The 21198-nt window shown below is 32.7% G+C and overlaps 3 protein-coding genes across 4 annotated transcripts; 1 reads left to right on the top strand and 2 right to left on the bottom strand.

Annotated features, from left to right (window-relative positions):
* Nucleotides 1-97: 97 nt before the first annotated feature.
* LOC114394204 lies at nucleotides 98-3334 on the top strand. 2 transcript variants are annotated; one of them, XM_028355857.1, is made up of 4 exons: nucleotides 98-568; nucleotides 1838-2061; nucleotides 2544-2648; nucleotides 2724-3334. In XM_028355857.1, exons 2-4 carry the CDS (start codon nucleotides 1840-1842, stop codon nucleotides 3126-3128), a joined length of 732 nt encoding a protein of 243 aa, XP_028211658.1. In that variant the 5' UTR covers nucleotides 98-568; nucleotides 1838-1839; the 3' UTR covers nucleotides 3129-3334. The 2 variants fall into 2 exon arrangements, with proteins under 2 accessions (XP_028211658.1, XP_028211657.1); XM_028355856.1 differs by having other exon boundaries at nucleotides 101-568; nucleotides 2544-3334.
* A 4045-nt stretch (nucleotides 3335-7379) lies between these two features.
* Nucleotides 7380-9601, bottom strand: LOC114392711 (peroxidase 16-like). Its single transcript, XM_028353928.1, has 4 exons — nucleotides 9339-9601; nucleotides 8531-8722; nucleotides 8199-8364; nucleotides 7380-8020 (listed from the first exon to the last, which is right to left on the bottom strand). Exons 1-4 carry the CDS (start codon nucleotides 9546-9548, stop codon nucleotides 7614-7616), a joined length of 975 nt encoding a protein of 324 aa, XP_028209729.1. The 5' UTR covers nucleotides 9549-9601; the 3' UTR covers nucleotides 7380-7613.
* A 4001-nt stretch (nucleotides 9602-13602) lies between these two features.
* LOC114392911 (putative glucose-6-phosphate 1-epimerase) lies at nucleotides 13603-20542 on the bottom strand. Its single transcript, XM_028354168.1, has 9 exons — nucleotides 20261-20542; nucleotides 19775-19849; nucleotides 17917-17973; nucleotides 16743-16903; nucleotides 16446-16586; nucleotides 15633-15735; nucleotides 14753-14852; nucleotides 14172-14418; nucleotides 13603-13942 (listed from the first exon to the last, which is right to left on the bottom strand). Exons 1-8 carry the CDS (start codon nucleotides 20372-20374, stop codon nucleotides 14204-14206), a joined length of 966 nt encoding a protein of 321 aa, XP_028209969.1. The 5' UTR covers nucleotides 20375-20542; the 3' UTR covers nucleotides 13603-13942; nucleotides 14172-14203.
* Between the last annotated feature and the right edge of the window lie 656 nt (nucleotides 20543-21198).

Here is a 21198-nt window from a genome sequence, read left to right as displayed (position 1 = left end):
TATATCCTTTCCCACGCTACATTAAAGCAACAATATAATATATCAACTACAGTAAATATTATAGAAATACAAAATATACCATATTCTAATGTGAATATGTATACTTCTCTCTCTTTCTCTTTCTAAATATCACATAGTCACTCATACAGAAACAGACACATTGCTACTCCAGCTTTTCTCTTGCCTCCTACCTTCACAGCCTGTCAAGCCTGAATTATTAAACTCATGATTACAGTTTTAAATTTGAGCTGGTTATTGCTTTGTTGTTTCTTTGTAAAGGGTTGAATGGTTCTCATCATGTGCCAAGAGATCATTTGCTGCTGTCAATGAGCTTTCTCCATCCTGATTCTCCAGGTGGTGTGGTGCACTCTTTGGATTGATCCGTCATTTTTTCCTTGTCAAGGAGACTCATGAGATGAGACAATTAATTTTCCCTTTGTAATGTTGGAATTGGTATTATTATTTGTAAGGCCTCATTTATATATGGGTATAAATGCTGGCATGAGGGAACAAGATGTTCAATGACCTTCATCACAGAAAGCTGCTATTTTGCCACTTCTTATTACAGGTATTAATTACACAACACCCCCATAAATATGTTTCCACTAACTTCAATTAGGCACCAAATTGATCCTAATGAGTTTAGTTTTATTTTTCTTGATGTGTGGTCTCCAAATATGGTTTGAGAAGGTGTTTTGTTGCAGTTCTGAAATTCAATGAGAATTTATTTCATATCGTTGAAGGTCTTTTTTTTTTTTTTTTTAATTGTTAGTTTTATTAATTGTCATGGAAGTGATGATACCAATTATCCATCCATGGTGATACATCAAAAGTTTCAAGAATAACATAAAAAGAAAAATAAGTTGACTTGCACATGTCCTTCCTGGGCATGTAAACTCCTAGTGTCTGTGTGATGATGCGTGTGATCTTAGAATTTTATTGAATTCTTTCTAGTCCCTATTTAATTACTTTAGGTTCACTGTATATAAAGTTTGGTTGTTCTATTTAGAATTAGAATAGCTAAAAAAAGAGGGTAGCTTTATAAGAAACAAGGATAAGTGGACACTCTTGTGATGGGAGTAGGGGATGAAGACCACTGTTATGAGGCTATAATATATGGCTAGTGCTGCTTTCATCATACAATCACAGACCCACATATTAGTTGGTTCCACTGTAGCCTTGTTCATGTTACACGCTTCATCAGTGTCCCAGCAATGTTTGATTGCACGTTTGAACATTTCAATGCATAATTCTCTTCCCTTGGTCCTCTCTCTCTCTCTCTCTCCACTTTTGGTTACTAAAAAGGGCAGTGACAAATTATCTCACAACGTAAACTAGAATCTTTCTTTCCTATATATTGCCCGCATCTGTGCACCAAAAAGGGCAGTGGCAGAATCTTGCAGGATAATGTCAGCTTATCATGACTGACTGATCCTGCTGAATTTTCATTTCAATTTTCTTGCCATGTGTCAGGTATGGTTACCTACAAATTTGGGTTTCAACAAGTGCAAAATTTCTGAGTTTACAGTTCTGTCAATCTTTTGTTCTTTAGATATTAAATTAAATGAATATCCTCCAACCTTGGCCTAATTCAATTTTGTCCCCACCTTCACATTTTAGCTAGAGAGATCATAACTGCATTTGTTAGCCTTAAAAAACAGAGAAAGGAACAACACATGTTTTATTCATTATTACTTCTCTCAAGGACTTGCTCAATAATAAAGAAAATTTCTAGTAGTTGACTTGAGGCATTACCATACACCAACAAGTTGTGATTTGATAGCTAGAAAAAAAAATCTGAAAAAAATAAGCCTTTTTCTTTTTTTCTTTTTGTCAGGCATGGGAACCAAAATTGAATATTCCATAAATCTTCTAGCAACCTTAGTAGACAGCAACAACTTAGCAGTGGGTGGAGTGGATGTCTGGGAGCATTTTCAGAACAAGCATCAAAGGACTGGAATCAATAAATTGCAAGGTCCCATGGATAGGATGCTTGACAGAAACAATGTAGAATCCATCAAAAAGACAATGCAGATGCAAGAGGACATCTTCAAACACCAGGTATCCTCAACATGTGGTATGATTGAACTTTTCATCTTAATAATACAAAGAAATATCCATGTTACCATAAATGTTGCATTACTTGAAAACCATAGCATATGGTCAATCAAGTGTATTAGGCTTGAATTCATGAGCATTACAGATTGAAGGAGGAGCTTTCCATTTCTGTGGCCTTTCTTTATCTTTATCTTTGGAGGCTGTCGCACTCCATTTTGTGTGAAAAATGAAAATACAAATCATAATGCTTTGAAACTGAATATAATGATATAAAAATCAACGTATGATGATGAAGTCCTTCCATGATATCTTATCCAAGGCCGAATTTTCTTCACTCTATGAACTTCATTAATTATTTATTATCATTCCAAGCAGTCACCACATGCGAAATATTAGTGTCAACCCTGTTAAAGGGACATGATGTTCAGGAACAAAATTTTATTATCTTTAAAAAGTTAGCAATTATGAGAATTTGGAATTTGCAGGTAAGAGAACTACACCGTGTATACACTGTGCAAAAGATGCTGATGGATGATCTCAAAAACGAAATTAGACAACAGAAAATTTGGAACCACACGAATGACATAAATGTAAGCCATCCACATTCCATTAAACAGCAACATCAAACAACACAGATTTCACACCAGCCTGATTTCCACGTTCAGAATTTGAGAGGAGGAAGAGGTTTTGATCTTGAAAGGTCTGCTGCTGAGGAAGACATTTTTACCCAAGTGCGTGGCTTCGATGAAGGTGAGGCAGGGCCTAGCTCCCACACTGCACTTCAGAGTTGTAAAACAAGTACTAGTGGATATGATGAAGAAATGGAAGTGGATTTGACACTAAGTATAGGAGGTAGCCAAGTTAAGAAGAACTCTCACTTACCACAATTAGCATGCTCAAACTCAACCAATAATGGAGAAACCAGAAAGCTGAATTCACCTGCCTCCTTCAAATCAGATAGAACAGGAGAATGCAGTGACCCCACAACCCCAATGAGTAGCTCCACTGTGACATTTACTCAGCAAAGAAAGGGGACACATTGGCTTTCTCAAGGTCTAAAGCTTAAATAGCACTATAATAGCTTGATTGTATCCTTTCAACTCTACATGGACCACCGAATTTGTATGGTTCATGCATTCAGATTCCTAGATTACTTTCTACTTTATCCCAATAATAATAAATGAATAGCTTATACACCCACTTTTGAGTGCCTTCTCTGTGTATATATATAGTATCTAATTTGCAGTGCTTCTAAAACTATTTTTCGTTTCCAACATGTTCTTTTCTAACCTGATAATGTTATTGTAAATGTTGAACTTTATACTACTGGATGCCTTGAGTATTTAAGTATACAAGAAAGTCTATTCTCAAAAGATTACTAAACTCAAAAAAGGATACAATTCTTATTTTGTAAATGATACGTATCGTCAACAAATAGGCTAGGAGCATCACATGGCAACGTCTCATAATAAATGGCTATGATTCTGTCACTTGCAAACAGAACAGTCACCATATGCAGGTGGATTCATGATTTTGTCTTCTCAGAAGTTGTATCTTCTGAAGGATAGTGTGATTCTTATGTCTGTCAGTTCTAAATTCTCTTAATAGTGGTTTGAGCTAAGTATTACAACAACAACAACAACAACGCCTTATCCCACTAGGTGGGGTCGGCTACATGGATCAACTTCCGCCATAATGTTCTATCAAGTACCATACTTCTATCCAAATCATTAAGTTTGAGATCCTTTTTTATAACCTCTCTTATAGTCTTTTTGGGTCTTCCTCTGCCTCGAATAGTTTGTCTTCTCTCCATCTGGTCTACTCTCCTCACTACAGAGTCTACCGGTCTTCTCTCTACATGCCCAAACCACCTAAGTCTATTTTCCACCATCTTCTCTACAATAGGCGCTACTCCAACCCTCTCTCTAATAGCTTCGTTTCTAATTTTATCCTGTCGAGTCTTACCACACATCCACCGCAACATCCTCATCTCCGCTACACCTACTTTATTCTCATGTTGGCTCTTGACCGCCCAACATTCTGTTCCGTACAAAATCGCCGGTCTTACCGCAGTCCGATAAAACTTTCCCTTTAGCTTGATCGGTACCTTTGCATCACATAACACCCCCGATGCTTTTCTCCATTTCATCCATCCTGCTTGAATGCGATGATTCACTAAGTATTAAACATACAATTTTTTATTTTGAATATGGATAAGTAGTATGTGCCAAAAAAATCTCAAAATTTATTGTCGTAGAAATATAACACAACTAGATGGTGAAACTTTTTTTTAGAAATTCAAGAGTAAGTTTCGCATGATGATATAAGTTTCACACAAAGAAAATAAAGAGAAGAATTTATAAGTGAAATGAAACAGAACTTAACAGTTTTAAGTTGGGACATGAGGTCAAATCCATTTTTGGGAAGATTGAGTCACTCTTTGAACTGGCCGTATAGAAATTATTGGAAATTCAAGAATAAGGCTGGGAATTCAATTTTATAAGTAAAAATTATTAAAAATTTAAGCGTTAATTCCAATTAAATCTGTGAGCAAATAAGTTTAATTTATTTGACGCAGGGTCTAAGATCCAACGTTTTGATTTCTCTACAACAGTGTTCAACCAATCAAAATGATCTAGTTTTTTTTAGTTTTAATTAGAACAATAAAGGACCTCTCATTTTTTAGAGTATCTTTTTTAAACAGCAAATAGAAACAATCTTTCCTTTTATGCATTTATGCCCAAAGGTCAAATAACTTTCTGTCACGTTTTTAACTCATTGACAAGTGCGCTAAATTGTCTCAAATAATAAAGTACTCAAAATTTTGAGTATTGAATCTATAGAGACTTTATTTGTAAGTAGATTGATACAAACCCAATTTACAATCAATAGATAAAGAATTTAAATGTAAAATTTAAAGAAAGTAAGAGATAAGAAAGATAATAAATTTAAAATAGAAGATTAGGAGATAAGATAAAAATTTAAAGGGATGAGAGATTTAAAAAAGTAGAAGATAAAAAAAGTAAGAGACTTAAAGATAAGAAAAGTAAAAGATAAGGTGATGATAAAAAGATAATTCAGAATGCAAATATGTTGGGACCTAGCATGCCAAAACTACTTGTAATGCAATGTTAATAATTTTTAATGTTAGAGATGCATGAAAATAATAAATCGTCTTAAGATTAGAGATGAATGAAAATAGGCTAACCGAATATCAATCTATTTCTAGCAATAATTTCATTTAGATACCCTTTTTAGTTCTTTAGAAAATAACCATTTTTCAATAATGCATTATCCCCTAACCACTATATGGATGACCAGACCATAATAAGCAATTAGGCACCAAAAAGAGCAATAGAAATAAGATTGCATAATAGATAATAAGAAAGAGTTATATTGCAATGTGGGTTTAGCTTCTCGTTGCCATGAAATGCTTTACACTTTAGGGGCTGATGTGGATAGAAGAAGGAAATGGATGGATAAAGGAAGAGAAGAGGATAATGGACATAGAAATAGAGTTTCCTCTATTTGAGATACTCAGACTTAGGATGTATTCATTAGAGAGGTATAAGTTTTGGTGTGTCGGTGTTTTTTTTCTTTTGCTTCCTACTCCTTTTATAGGTTTAAGGTAACTTAAAATTCACACGACCTTTCGCTAAGCGAGCCTTCTGGGTTTAGCAAGTATGATGGTGATCACGCGCTTATCGCGGGACTCATGCTAAGCATGTCTTTGGACTTTTTCGTGGGTCTTCTTCACGCTAGATGTGAGCTGACTATTAAGCGAGGAGATGTATTGGACCTGTTTTGTATGCTATGTGAGGTGTCCCAATCTTCAACTTTTTCTTCAAGACTTTTTCTTTAAGTTTTTGTATCAATTTTCCTCCAAAACACTTGAAATTTTCTTCTTTTGAATTCTACTGATAAAAATTACAATGATATTAATTTTTCCATTATTTCATTAAAAACAATGTTAAAGTGATAAAATTATAATCATTCTTAACCAAAATTGATTATCAATTTAACTCATATTTCACAGTTATCATGTGTAAATGAATGCACTTAGGAAGTGGATAGACCAATGGGATTAAGTCTAACAAAATGGACTAGTCACTCACAATATAGTAAATCAAAATTTGAATTTTCTTTGAAAGAAATACTCATGTTTAATAACCAATTGTGTCTCAAACAATGATAACTTCCTAGGAGGAGACATGTGAGGAAAAGAAAAGAAGAAAGTGGATAGGTTCTAGTCTTCAAGGTGTATGGGCCCTTCACATCACATGGTCCATGCAATGAATTCGAAAGTTTCAATTTGTTTTCTAGACGGATATGAGGCTCAGACTGAGGTATCACACTTTAACCGTGATTTATCCCTTTAATTCGTAAATTATATTATTATTATTATTTATTTTTTTATGTAAGGAGAAATATTAACTTTTGGACAATGGAAGTTAATAAATTTTTTAACTATGAAAAATCATTAAACCAAATTAGAAAATTAAATACAAACAACCAGAAGAAATCTCATGTAAATCATAAAATTAATGTAGTTTTGTAAATATTAAAAATTTAGATATTGCAAGAAATAAGGATAACATTTACACCGCTCAACAATAATCTCATGGTATAGTGATGAGATGTCCAACAAGCTCCTCATTCCTAGTAAGGAGCGCTAACTATTAACAATTAATTAAATGAGACCTAAGACAAGTGCCTAGATGACCTTACTTATTAGAGTTCACTACACAACCCTAATCACACTCTTCACTACACAATAAAGTTAGTTGATCAATGCAGAGAAAGGAAATAGGAATTTAGATATCACACCTTACAAAGTGCACAACATTTGTGGAGCACCAAGCTAATTAATATTAATATTTTAGATTTAGGTTTTATTTTGTTTTTTAGTCTCTCTGAGCAATTTTTATGTTTTATTTTATCATGTTTTTCTTTAGGATCCTGTTATTTTTATTATGTTTTAGGCTCGCTTTAGAAATCACACTTATAAATAAAGTTTAGAAACTCTTACAAAGGTACTTTTGCCACTCTTATAACTTGATACTTGGGTTAGAGTTTAGCTTTCTTTTCTTTTGTATTTTCGTGGTCCAAGGTTAGTCGAGGATATGTTCTTCAAGGTTCGTGAGATCTAAATGTTCTTTATTACTTTTTCTTTTAGAAAAATTATAATTTTATTGCGCTTATTATCATATTTCTATTTTATTGATTATGTTAAAAGGTCATTAATCCAATTAATATGATAATATAAAACTAATTATGGCAATGGGTCCATCACATTATGTATTAATTATACAATGATCTTGTAACTTGAAGCAATGAATGGAACTCGATCAAAGAACTCCATCAATTATTATTAATACAATAATGAATTATTAAATATAACTTATACAAACTCAACCAACTAGATCGGCCTAATGATGAAAGTTTTGGATGGTTCATACAAGATTTTAGGTTCACACCTTATTCTCGCCGTTAAAAAAAACAAAAAAATTCGTACAAATTCTAAATAGGAATGATGATAACACATTGGTACTTTTCTAGTTGGGCCTGGTGCAATCAAACCTAATTTCACCTTGATTTCCAGTTTTAACACCAACCCTTCCCAACTTAGTAACAGCATCAACAAAAGCTTTCTGAAAAGCTCCTTCATTTGATGCAAATAAGTTGACTGTGGCCTTTGACCTTGCATCTGTAAACAGCACCTGATCAGAAGTGAAGAGACCCTTACCTTGCTGCAGATTCTTGAAGTATTGGTTGTCAAACTTTTGAGGCGTGACAGGGTCCATGTTTATGGCTATTCTAGGATCAACCCTTAAGGGGCACATTTGCCTAAGTTGAAAAGCATATTGTAAATTCAGTGTTGGGTCAATTCTGTTTCTGGGGCTGAAGTTGTAGATTCGATTCGAGAATTTGTTGCAGTGAGAGAACCCAATTGTATGCGCACCTAGCATATTAAAACACATTATTCTTCTTCAGGCTTTGTTATATAAAAAAGTTAAATTAAACTACCTAACATTCTTTATCCTACTATAATTTAATACATGTTTGGTTTAAAGTTATAAAAGTAAGTATGATTGAATAAAATAGAACCTCTTTTTTTTTTTTTTTGCTGGTGAAATTACCTGATAATGCAATCATATCTGTCTGGGATAGGCCATTAAAGTTAAACATGGAATTGAGCTGATCCAAATTGAATTCAGGGTGAGGAAGATGGCGTTGAACACTGGCAATAGTAGATATTCTCCCGTCACGCCTTCCCAATTCAACATTATAAAATGGTCCACCAGCCTATTAATGATATGCACTTATTATTACTATTGGGAATGCAATGTCAAACAGTATAATTCTTAATGGGCATCGATCAAACGATTTAGAGGTAAACTAATGAATTGCTGGTCATTATGGTCAATAATTTAACGAAGCAAATAAAATTTCAAAGAAAATGAAATAATACCAAATTTACGACATCCCTAGTAGCCAGAGCGAGTATGTCAGCACAAGAGACTTTGTTACGGCACTTAGGGTCTCTATCAACAGCTGCCTTGGCTTTAATCACTGTGTCAAAACCATCACCAGCTAGAGAAATTTGATCAGGATGATCCTTCTCTGGCCTACCATTTGCAAGCAAAATCGAAGCATCACAACCCTGTTGCACAAACAAATTTGTTATCACCTTACATACAAAATAATCAACAATAAAATAAAAAAAGTCATCAGTCATTTTAAAAACCTACTGTTTACTCTATAGTCTAAATGATAAACATGCTAAAATTTCATTAGAGTTCTTATACTTTGAGTTTAACTAAAAAACTAGCTCATAAGATTATAATTATGTTCTATTTATATATATTGTTTTGGCCACTAATATTATGAGATCTTCAACACACAATCCTTATGTTGAGAATTAAGCATCATGGGATATGAATTTTACATGATTGGATATTTGTATGTGGTTGGATAACAAGTGGCCAATAAACCCAACAATGACCACTAGGATGGGCTCAGAGCTAATAATATTGACTAATTATATATAGTCTGACTTCACTAAAAAAATGTTTTTAAGCTGAAAATATAGACTAATAGATAATAATTGTATATAGAACCTATATAGTTTTGTGAAGGTTCCTGAATGCAAAATTAAGCACACATAAATTTTCGTTTTAATTAACAAAATAATGATAAAGAAATATATGTGAACTCAAACCATGCTAAGTTATGTACGTAAGAAAACCATGAAAGTGATGAAGAAGGAATATACACACCCTCACAAAGCAATCATGGAAGAAGAGTCTAAGAGTGGCAGGAGCAGTCACAAAGGTCTGTTGGAACTTCTGTGCAACAGCAGAGCGAACCAACTGCTCCACATTGGGGCATGTGTTCTTGTAGAAGCCACTACTTAGTTGAGCTGAACTTATAGTAGCACTAGTAAGGAGAAGAAGCAAAGACAAGAATGCAAATTTAGGAGTTTCCATTAGTACTTGCTAACTCTTTATTTTGCTACTTCGACTTGGTTCCAACATATAACAACTATCCACTTATATATATACACTCGACATGGCCCCACCTAGAGCTTGAGCAACAAAAATATATGTAGTTGACATGTAATTAAGAACCAAATATATATATATATATATATATATATATATATATATATATATAATTGGAGAATGATTGATGAGAACAACAACAAAGGTCTGTTACATGGACAGTCTGGCCATTGATATTAAGTATATGTCATGTTGTTATCAAATAGAGGATGATGGTGGCGAAATTGACTCTAAGAATAATTTAAAAATTGAGAATGTAGCAGTCTAATTATACGTTGCGTGAAGCATCTATATGCTGTGTTTAATTTGCAATCTGTGGAGGGATGAGGCTGCCAGAATTTGCTGTTATATATTAGTATTAATTTTATAATAATAATAACGAATGGTAGGTGTGCACGACCACGGATTAGCATGTTACTAGGGATGAAAGAAATTTAGTTTATGAACTGACATCGAAAAAAGGTTATATTTTATTTGATGACAAATAAAGGCTATTTTTAGATAAATTATTAAAATATTAACATGCTTATTGTTGCTCGTATTTCAAATTAGTATACTAAAATCTTTATGGAAAAACACTTAATTTTTGGTGATAAATAGAATTACAATTTTTTACTATATATATGACTATATGAATATGACTAAAATAAGTTAATAGATGGTGACATTTTTTTTGGTTGAATTTAATAGATGGTGACATAATAACTAAAAGAAAAAAGAAAAAAAAAGAGAGACATTATTTATCTCGATATTATTCTTCAATCAATATTTAAAGCTTTACTTACTAATAAGCCAACCTAATCTTTATTATACAAATTACTTATTCTAATTTTAATTAAAAATAATGCTAAAATACTTGAAGTAGTGCAAAACTTTTTTCCTTCGTCTTATCTCTCTCGTCTTTCAAATTAAATGCAAATGTTAAATCTTCATTTATTTAGTTTAAGAGAATGTCTAGCTTGTCAGTTTATTCGTCATTACGAGATGGCCAACTCAATTGCATGTGACCATCTTTCCTAACAACTCCCCTTCGCTGTTATACCCCTTTGTCGATCCCTTTTCCTTTCAAAAAAAAAAACCCTAGCCTTCTTCTTTCATAGTTCAAACAAAACAATACCTTTTTATTTATTTTGTTTGTTTGATACTAGCCAATCCCTACAGTTACACTTGTCAATCCCTGCATAAAGCAAATACTCTAAAAGCTTTAGTAGTTACACTTATTCTTGCTAATATCTAACAAAAGTGAAATTGTTAGCTAGTATATATATTATTTCTTTATTATAGTTTTGTTATTTCATACAAAATCACTTTTCTATTAATTATTGTTCACAACATAAGCCATTTCTGTATCATCTATATAAAATATTTATTATAGTTATTTTACCAAAAAAGAAGAAAAAAAAAAACAGACTGACACCATTCACTCCCCCACCCCGCAAACAAAAGAAGAAGAAGAAAAAATCTAAGAGACAATAACACTAGTTTTTTTTCCCCTTCATTTCTTGTATGTAGACGAAATCAAATTATATGTAACATTCTTCCATGTCTGATTGCAAGATTCAAATAATTAGTTTCAATTTGCTATATTATTTTTTAGTACAAAGGCTAAGCTACTTGCACTATTACTTTTTATTTTTCAACGTTTTGGGGTTTATTATGTATAATTTTCTTCCTCTTTTTTTCTTCCACGCTATATCATACTACTATACAAACATGTTACGTGAGACAAAAAATTATAATTGAGTTGATTGATTTCCTAGATCAACGCCTGAATCTCTCTTTTAAAAAGCCCCAACAAGTAAACGAGTACCAGATAAGACCATTCTTTTTGTCTTTATCAAGTTTGCCAAGGTCCAAGAGAAGCACCTCAATACCGACCAATTTGGAGACGACTTTAATATTTGATTTGTTCCCTCAAGTAGGAGTTTTAATTTATCGTTTCTATAATATGGCATGTTAATTTGAAAATTCATTTAGTACCTGGTATGAGTACTAGTACCAGCAGCTAGGTTATTATTAAATTAATATTTTGAGTTTCACTAACTATATGAGAGAGTAGCAAGGAAAACTATTTTTAGGTCAAATTTATGCCTAATGGCTAATGTTTATTTTATTTTTCTAGGTTTTTTAATCAATAAAGTTATTGATTAAACTTTATAATAAAATCATTTTACTCAATAAATAATGATAAGGTAGTATATGCACCGATAATATAAAAGTTTTTTTTTTATTATCCAATGACAAGATAAATTTGCTGATTTTGATATTAATAACTACTTTAAAAGTCTTAAAAGATGTTTTTTTAATTACAATATATGTAATATATTTTTTTATAAGTTTGTTTATTACAATATATATATATATATATATATATATATATATATATAATTTAATAGTAAATTCTCTATGCACTAACACTATATGTTACTGATAATTTTTTTAACAATATGTCTTCTAATCACAAATTAACATATAATAAGTTTATTAATTTTTATAATAATTATCTTAAAATTCATACCTAACATTAAGTTTATTTTAACGTTACATAAAAATTACAATAAAAACTAACACCTAAATATTTAATTTTTTAATAAATAAAAACCATTACTAAGTATATAAAAGTTTTCTTACAACACTTTTTAACTGATTACGGATATTAGACAATTGTCTCGTAGACCTTATGGATCGGTGTACATGGTCTTATTATTTCAAGGAATGCTAATGAGATATATATATATATATATATATCCAGGAACATGCATGACAGCGCAAGGCAAAAATACTGGGTAGACCAGCTCCTGTGTAAATTGTAATTGTTCAAACATGAACGATCAACAAATGTATGCCAATGACATATTATGCTACCGCAAAAGTAATGCATCGGAGTAGGACACAACGACTCGCCCATATGTACAACTCTTACAAGATATATCAATAATATCATCCTACGTACTATATATATACTACTATGTATGGACCTTGATTGTTGCTAATTGCTATTCTTGCTTGATCTCATTTACATTCTAACTCAGCTTTTTTCATTTCTTCTCCATGGTACCAGACGTTTATAACATTCACACATTCTTTTCGATATTAATGGAACTAGATCCCCTTGATAATATAAGATAAGATAAATGCCAATCTTCTATAGTTTGGAATCAAATCTGCGACGCAGATCATTAGTCTCTCCAAGTTTACCGGAAACAATAAGTAGCTTCTAAATCAATTGAACCTATTGACGTGATTTTTACTGTTGTAGTATAGTAACGTTATTTCAAACACTAAAATTTAAAAATTTCCAATCATACCCGAGGCAGACTTACTAAGTTTCACATATCACAAATTGCAAGTTTAAATCTACTCATGTTGGAGATAAGATAAATGTAAATCTTCTACATGTTAGTCCGCAGACTTCTTTTTTTCAATCAACATGGAAACACAAATTGATCTTATCCCAAATTGACATAAACTCATGCTTGAGTGGTTTTCTGCTCCACTTCACAATTGGTGATGGCGATTTGTTATGGCTTTTCGTTGCTTTAATCGGTATATTTTATATAGCATCTCCCTTCAAATTTTTAGCTTTACAACATTTTGATGCCCAAAAAACATAATTATTGTTTTGATTGTTGACTGCAATTTGCAATCTATTTTATGAGATACATTACTTCATGTCGCCATCCACAAAAATGAACAGACAGCTGGCAAAATACGTCTATAACAGCTGGGAAAAAAAAGGCAGCAAAATATAATATATAACAAAATAACCTATACATATTTCATATAACTGAACGGTCCCGCTGTTGTCAAACATTTAGAGAATTATACGACAGGTTAAGTTTACACAACGCTACAAGTTACACGCACATAACAAGTTGATATGAATTATATGATATATTACATCATTTAGATAACAATTATATATTTAATAATTATATTCATTACTTGAAAATTTAGATAGCGGCAACAACTTACGACATACAGGCCAAATTGTAGTGTTGTAAAACGATCCTGTCAAATACATGCATTCATTGCCTATGATATGTGATAATAAACATTTCATATGAGTACGAGAACCCAACGTGAAAATCAAATAAAATTTGAGATTTTAGTTTGATTTTCCATAAACAACTGAAGGCTATTCTACTTATACGTCAATTATGACCGAACTAGTCATCCGTTACAGGAAAATATTATTTAACAAAACTCTATACATGAGTTCATCCGTCCAACATGAAGAAGGTTTAAGTGGAACATGAAGGGGGGAAATTGTTGGAGACACTTTCCTTTCAACGTTCATCGTGGTGGCAACAAGCTACCTGCGCATATATTTCCTAAATGATTAGTGAAACATCGAACTGGTAGATGACAGGACACTCAAATGAAACCTAAGCAATCTGACTAAAGACAAGAACTAACGGAAGACCAATCTAAAGCTGATCAATCAGGTCTCAAGAATCAAGCACAGGAATCAAACTTGGTCTTGAGATGATTCCTGTGATTGACTATAGACAATTAAAAGGAATATATCAATGTGCATTTTATTACCTGTACAGGACACAAAACACAACGATGATCTTTCAGCTTCCTTGAATAACTCTTTTGGGATCAAGCTGTCCACTACAATAACTAGAAGAAACAGTTGAAAGTTCTAGTCTTCCCTTCCATTCCTCACCAGGTTTCAAAGTGATAGGCTTTTCAATAGCAGCAGCCTCTACACAAAGCATGTACTTATACTCATCATCACCGAAATCAGATATAGCCTTTGCTTTCTTATCCCAAGGATTCCACACCACTGCACAGATAAAATAATAAATGAGAAAGAAAAAGTTTTATGTCCAATCCAAAAGCAACACAAATGTTAAATATACCAACTACTCAAGATGTTTCTTAAATTTGGAATGGGAAGTTACTCACTTGTAAGAAAAAGGTTTATGTAATACTCTAGTTAACAGGAAGAATTCAGACATGAAAATGAATACAGGTAAGGACTTCAAGCTTTATTTACACATTTACAACGAACATTTTTTTGCTCTTAAAATAGTTTCCAATAATATAGTCCCACTGCCACCAGTAAACTTTATCAATGTAAAAAACTAAGTACACAAGATGAGTCTGATAATAATCACCAGCATCAGGAAGACCATCTTTACGCAATACAATTGTTCTCTTTTTCTCATGATCAAGAATTGCAATCTTTGTAGGAGTGCTGAGATATATCCTGTCAAACTATCATACAAAGAAAAAGTGAAGTGCCAGTTTCAACTCATCAAAGCATATGAAATGCCAGTACATCAGGACAGGTTACACACATGTGCCTAGATGTGTCACATTACTACAAATTGGGCACAACAATACAAACTAGTTAGATGGTTTTCTTTCTTTTTTATTATATTTTCGATGCAAATATGTTTCAGATATGGGTTAAGTACAGTAGTCAAAACTCAATTGAAATGGATGGGGTGTGGGAAGTTGCCACCTGTGCTACAGGAAAAGTCAAAAAGAGAAAAAGTGAGGCTTTTGTTGGGGGTGTGGGAAGCAACTGTTCAATTGTTTGCCTGAATAAAGAAAGTAAACAGCTTCCGAAACAGTTAAACACTGCCTCTCTTCATCCATACACGATAGAAAAAGCAGCAATCAAATGGAAAATGTTGTTTGGGCATTGGTGTTTATGGCCCACTTTATGCCTGAATTAACATGAGCAACAAAAGGAAAAAAAACATTCAAAATCTATAAATTGGTCTGATACTCCATTTAAGCAGGCCTATCACTTCCTTTTTCTTTAATTCAAAACATGTTTTTTTTACCGTCGTTTGAAATGAAAAGTACTATTTAAATGTACAACCCTAAAAAGAATAGAAACATGATTTTTATTCATAGCAATTTATTTAATTTATCATCAGAAGCTCCATTTCTTGGAAATTGTCATATTTCATTACTCACAGCATATTTATTGTAATACCCACGTGTGTTTTCTAAAGCAAAGTAGAACAAGGTAAACAATCTTACTTCTGATTCAAATGTTAAAGCATCCCCCTGTTCAGTAAAGCGTTCCCTTTTCTGCAAGTTGTCAAGATAATCCAATGTCTCTAATCCTTCAACCCGCACTTCACTGAATACAAGCAAAGTTAAATTAATTCAAAACTGCAGTCTCAAAGTATATCCCTCAACATAAATATAAATAAATAAATCAAAACTGACAGTAAGCTAAAATAAAGGCCAATTAAGATAGTTAAATAAGTACATAAAATGAAGAAAACAAAAGATAGAGATATATACAACAAAATAAGGTTCTGATATGACCAAAATGTTTATTAATTTGACCAAAACTGAATATTCCACAACAACAAAGACAAATTGTGTTCTATGAATATGCACCTAAAAAATGTATGTGGATAAACTGATAGGATTTGCATGCTGTTTAATTCAAGAAACTATGGTTGCAAATTATTTCTATTTCTATGACAGAACACATAGGAAAACTTTTGTATCATTACTCTGCATCTTCAGATACCAACACCACAAATCCACAGTTGATTTTAAAATTTGAAAAGCCAACACCGACATTCTCATACAGATGTAAAACAATTTGCAAATCATAACAAGGAATAGATTTCACATTATTGAGTCAGGAAAACAAGCTTATACCCACTCGATAAGATTGCACAGTTCTATTCATTTGTTAATGTGCATATCTTGAACAGGTTCTTAACCAAATCCAAAAGTTAAACAAAGTCAATTTATAAATAAAGACATGCGCAATAACAAAAAATTTCAAATTGAAGTGTGATATAAGACATGTTTCAACTTTCAAGCACTTGCCTTATATCTGACACAGAGAAATATGTATGATAAGCAAATGTGAATGAAAATGGCTTCCCATCAATGTTAGTGTTCCTGATCCGAGATGTCATCAACAGATCTCCTCCAGGTCCAAGAGCTACCCTAAGACGAAATTCAAAACTAATGCAAAAAGAATGGCATATGACATGAGAAAGAAATGTGATATAAAAATTCAAACTATGAAATAACTAGTAAATAAAAACGCAATAAAAAAGTTTTAGTTAAGAGAATGTTCCCTAAATATAGACCAAAAATGTTGAATGTTACTATGTATACCTGTGAGGCCAAATCTTGATGTCGTCTTCTGAGGGTTTAAGAATCAAATCAACAAAGGCTTTATTCGAAGTACTTGTTGGAAAAGGAGGAGGGGAATCATCAATTGTCCAGAATTGGTTTCTAGCAAATCCATGTGAGTCGAGAGGACCGAGGTTTGAAAACTACAAAGAGAGAGTCAGTTTCCCTGAACAAGTAATCTGGGATCTGATTAGAATAACAGTGCAAATTGGGGATGGAGGGGGGGGGGGGATTTGCAAATTGCAATGACATTCAGAATACCCTATGATTTTAATTTTTTTTATTTCTTATTTGGATCTCAGTGTGATTGCAGATTCTGTGTGATTGAGGGCAGCAAATCTATAAGGCTCAAACATAAAGAGTCTCAATGTTTGGGTATCACTTTTAATTATTTATGGCACGGAATTTAGCAGTCCAAAACCACATCTGATTTTGCTCATTTGCTGTTGGGGAGGGGGTTAGGTCAGGTACATGGTTCTGTCTTACTGTCTATTTGAGACCAGTTATTTAGCTTGGACCTGAATTGCAGATGTCCCAGTATTGAACTTTTGGTAGTTATGAGTTATGGCTGCAACTGCTCTCTTCTTAGAAGTGCAATCCAATCAAATGTAGGTCCAATTAGGTTTCTTTCCTTTGCCATCTCAAATTCTACTATGTTTTCCGTTGATTTTAGTTCCACATTGCCCTGATCTATTTTTCTTGGCAAAAAGCATTACAAATTTATTCCTATCACAAGCAAATTGTTTGGAGTACCTGCTTGAATTTTTCCTAAAACTCATCAAATCCAATACCCCATCATAAAGACAGGGCAAATTAACCTCATTAAAAATACCCCCTCCCCAAGTATTTCGAGAATTAAGTTTTGTTGGTCCTTGCATCAGATTATTGTTCAATTACAAATGAAATTACTTCAGATATGATATTAGGCTTTAATTGTTCTGGCAGCAATATAATAAAATGGGGTTTATCTTCACAACATTATAATTTAATGAATGTAGAGCTTAAGTTTGTGAATACATGAGCTATCAAATCTTTCCTATCACATGCTTTACCCTCTTCTTTCCTCTCCAATTTCTATCTATTTTCCTTCCAAAGCAGTATTATCACGATGAAAGCAATGGTGGAAAACAGAAATATTATCATTAGAAGTACATACTTGAGGAAAACATATTGGGATCCCTCCACGAATTGGCTTTGGAGGCTTAAAGATAGCCTGCACCATATTATAATAAAAAAAAGATGGATCAGAGCTCATCAACCTCAACGCAGGAGTTAAAAAAATTCAAAATTATAATCACATCGATAGAGCATATTAAAATAATTTTCCCTAACTCCAGTTATCCCAGAGAAAAACTCACCTTTGAGTTGAAAAGATTTACGGCTATAGAGCAAAAGATTAATAAAAGGGACTCAAACATTTAATATTTGAAATTCTAAGCAAAATAAAAAGTAGGGAACATATGAATTCCCAAGCCAACTTTGGGATACAAATCCTTTGGGTGGTAGATCCACATCAAAATATAAACCAAGAATGAATAAGCATTAATAATTTGAATCAAATCATAAAACCTCATTTCTTAGAACAGTTGAGATATTAATTAGGATTAAAAATTAAATTTCAGTTAAACCATTTTCTTTCCAGAAATCAAATCATTCAATGTCATAGTTATGAGGCCTGAGTAATTAGAATCTGCTTCTATATTATAAAATATAAATTAGAATACACAACTTGGAGAGTGGATCTCTAACATTCCCCACTCTCAATTAGACGTTCTGAAGATTCTCCTCCTTTCTTTTGGGTGTGAATTTCACACACTACCCCCACAACTAACTGAAAAATTTCTCTTTCAAACGTCTTAAACTATTTATTTGTATAATCGATCTTTTTAATCACCTATTCCTTTCAATCTACCCTCTTTTAACTTTTTCTTTGAATTGAAAACTAATAGTTTTTTTTAAAAGAAATTGTCCATAGTTAAAACAACCTTAAATTTAAATTAATCATGGTAAAACTAAAATGTAATTTATAAATTAAAAGTATTTATTTATTATAAATTTTAATTAGAATATAATTTTATATTAAAAAAATTATTTACTATAATTTTAAAGTATAAAAGCAAACATTTATAATGTGCAGTGCATATGCTAAAATACTAGTTATAAATTATGATAATAATTGAATAGAGTTGACTTTAACCATTAACAACCTTACCATCATGGAAAAAGGGGAGGGAGTCTATTAAAATACTTAGGTGGAAATATGGCACCACCAGTTGCATTAAGGTAAGCCGATGATCATTTAGAAAATAAAACAAACAATGGGTGTCACTCAAGCTCAATAGGTTTAAGCTAACGATTATAGGTACAAATTACTTCCTGGAGGATACAAGATTAAACAGTCTAAATTCTATAAACAAGGCATTGTAATGCAGCTATGCAGAATTCTATCTGTTAGTGAACTTGTTGATAGCATTGATAAAATGATGTTCTAGAAGGAGGTGGCAAATTGAATTATTCCTAACAGAGGTTACTTACCTGTCTAGAATACCGGTTAAACTGTGAAAGAAATATTTATCTGGAGTTTGGCACTCGCTTCATAAGAATCTAATATTCGGCTTTGACAACAACCAGAATATTAAATTTCAAGCAAAATGCTGGTTCCTGAAGACTAAGCAATATTCGTAAACTAAGCAAAACAAAAGATTTGGAAACAAACGAGACAAGATGCAGTTCATGCAGGCAAAAGAATGCCAACATCTAAGCCAAATGATAACTTGAAGTTTCTGCTAGAAAGTTTGTTTAACCATATTGATAAGCTTCTCATGTTAAATATTGCACTAATTAACCTATGAACGTTTTTAGTGAGAACTGATATTTCACAACCTCACTGAGATCTGATCTAAAGTTTATCAGATCCTCCCTTCCCCCCTTCATCTTGACATGCAAAGGAGGAAAATCGGCCAACTAAATTAAAACACTGAGAACTAAATACAAAAATATGTTTCATACTGTACCTTACTACTGAGAAAAAGCAATTCCTCGGCATGGTCATTCTTCCATGAAGTCACGTGAGCACCGTACAAGTACACCTGAAAATCACAAACAAAGAAATGAAACCTAGGCAAGTGGTTCGCTACTTCAAAACCGACGCAAAAGCAGCAAAATCGAACACCAATATTTAACCGAAATTCCGAAAATTAGAGTAAAAGATAAATCAAATCAAACTGCTTAGGAATAGTCCTTTCAGATCAAAATATTCTAATCTGGATCCAAATAAAGCTCACGAGATCAGTACTCTCCAACCGACAATGGCGGCGAAACGCGCCAAGCCAAAATCAAAAAACAACACTAAAAAAAACTTGAGAATCTAAAGGCGCGAATACGAATCCAAGCTAAACCGCTAAATCAAGAAGCAGATCAAGCAGTATCTGCTCGAAATCACAGAGGAAAACAAACAGATGCAGCAGACATTAGAGAAACAGAGGAAGAAATACAAATACCTCAGCGGAGCTACCACGTGCGTCGCGAAGAATAACCTTGTCGAGGCCATTGATGCCTTTGCTCAACTCGTAGCTACTCGAAGAAGCTGATGAAGGAGCCTTTTCGTTACTCATTGCAACTCGCAAATTGCTACCTCTTTTTCCTCGATTTCACTACCGTCACAATATGTGTATATCATCACTCGTCGCAACCTTCCAATTCTCTCTCTCAGGGCGTCTCTGCAAATGCAGCTTCTTCTATTTGTCTTTCTCTCTCTCTTCTCGTTTTCCGAAATCACTTTCTATTTACTTTTTTCTTTATTAATAATTAATAATTTGTTCTTATTATTTTTGACGCGACGTGAACTGCAAGCTGTTGTTGAGTACGTGTAAATCTAACACTGATGATAGATTCATATCACATATTCAGTCCTTCTTTGCATTAATCATAAACAGTTTTTACGTAATTTCTTGATTGATGATGTGTAGACACTATTATGAGAAAGAGCAATGATTGACGTAGGGAAATATAATTCAAAGATATGAGATATCCCAACGACGTAACAGGTGTTTTGTAAGGTCCGTGTGTATCAAAATCAAAATATTTTTCTATCATATATTCTTATGGAATGTCTTATTCTTTGTAATCACTACTGAATGAGATACTATCATAAACACTTATTATTGAACCCCTAATGTATTTGTAAACGGAAGAAAAAATTGTCAACGTGCCAGGACTTTTTTACTTTAAAAAAAGGGGGGGTTTGTACAGAGAAGTAAAAATGGGTTAATATGTCATGTCAGGTCAATCAATTTAACATGCCTACCTAAGATGGGTTAAATTAAAATTTTCGAATCTTCAACTAGCATATTTCAGCTTGTGTAATATGTTAATCCGGTCGGTCAAAACAAGATTGGGTTGAAATTGACCTTTCAGATTCAGTTTTCTTATATATATT

Source organism: Glycine soja, chromosome 17 (genome assembly GCF_004193775.1).
Source record: "Glycine soja cultivar W05 chromosome 17, ASM419377v2, whole genome shotgun sequence".
NCBI classification, from domain to species: Eukaryota; Viridiplantae; Streptophyta; class Magnoliopsida; order Fabales; family Fabaceae; genus Glycine; species Glycine soja.
This window is presented reverse-complemented; position numbering and strand designations above follow the sequence as displayed.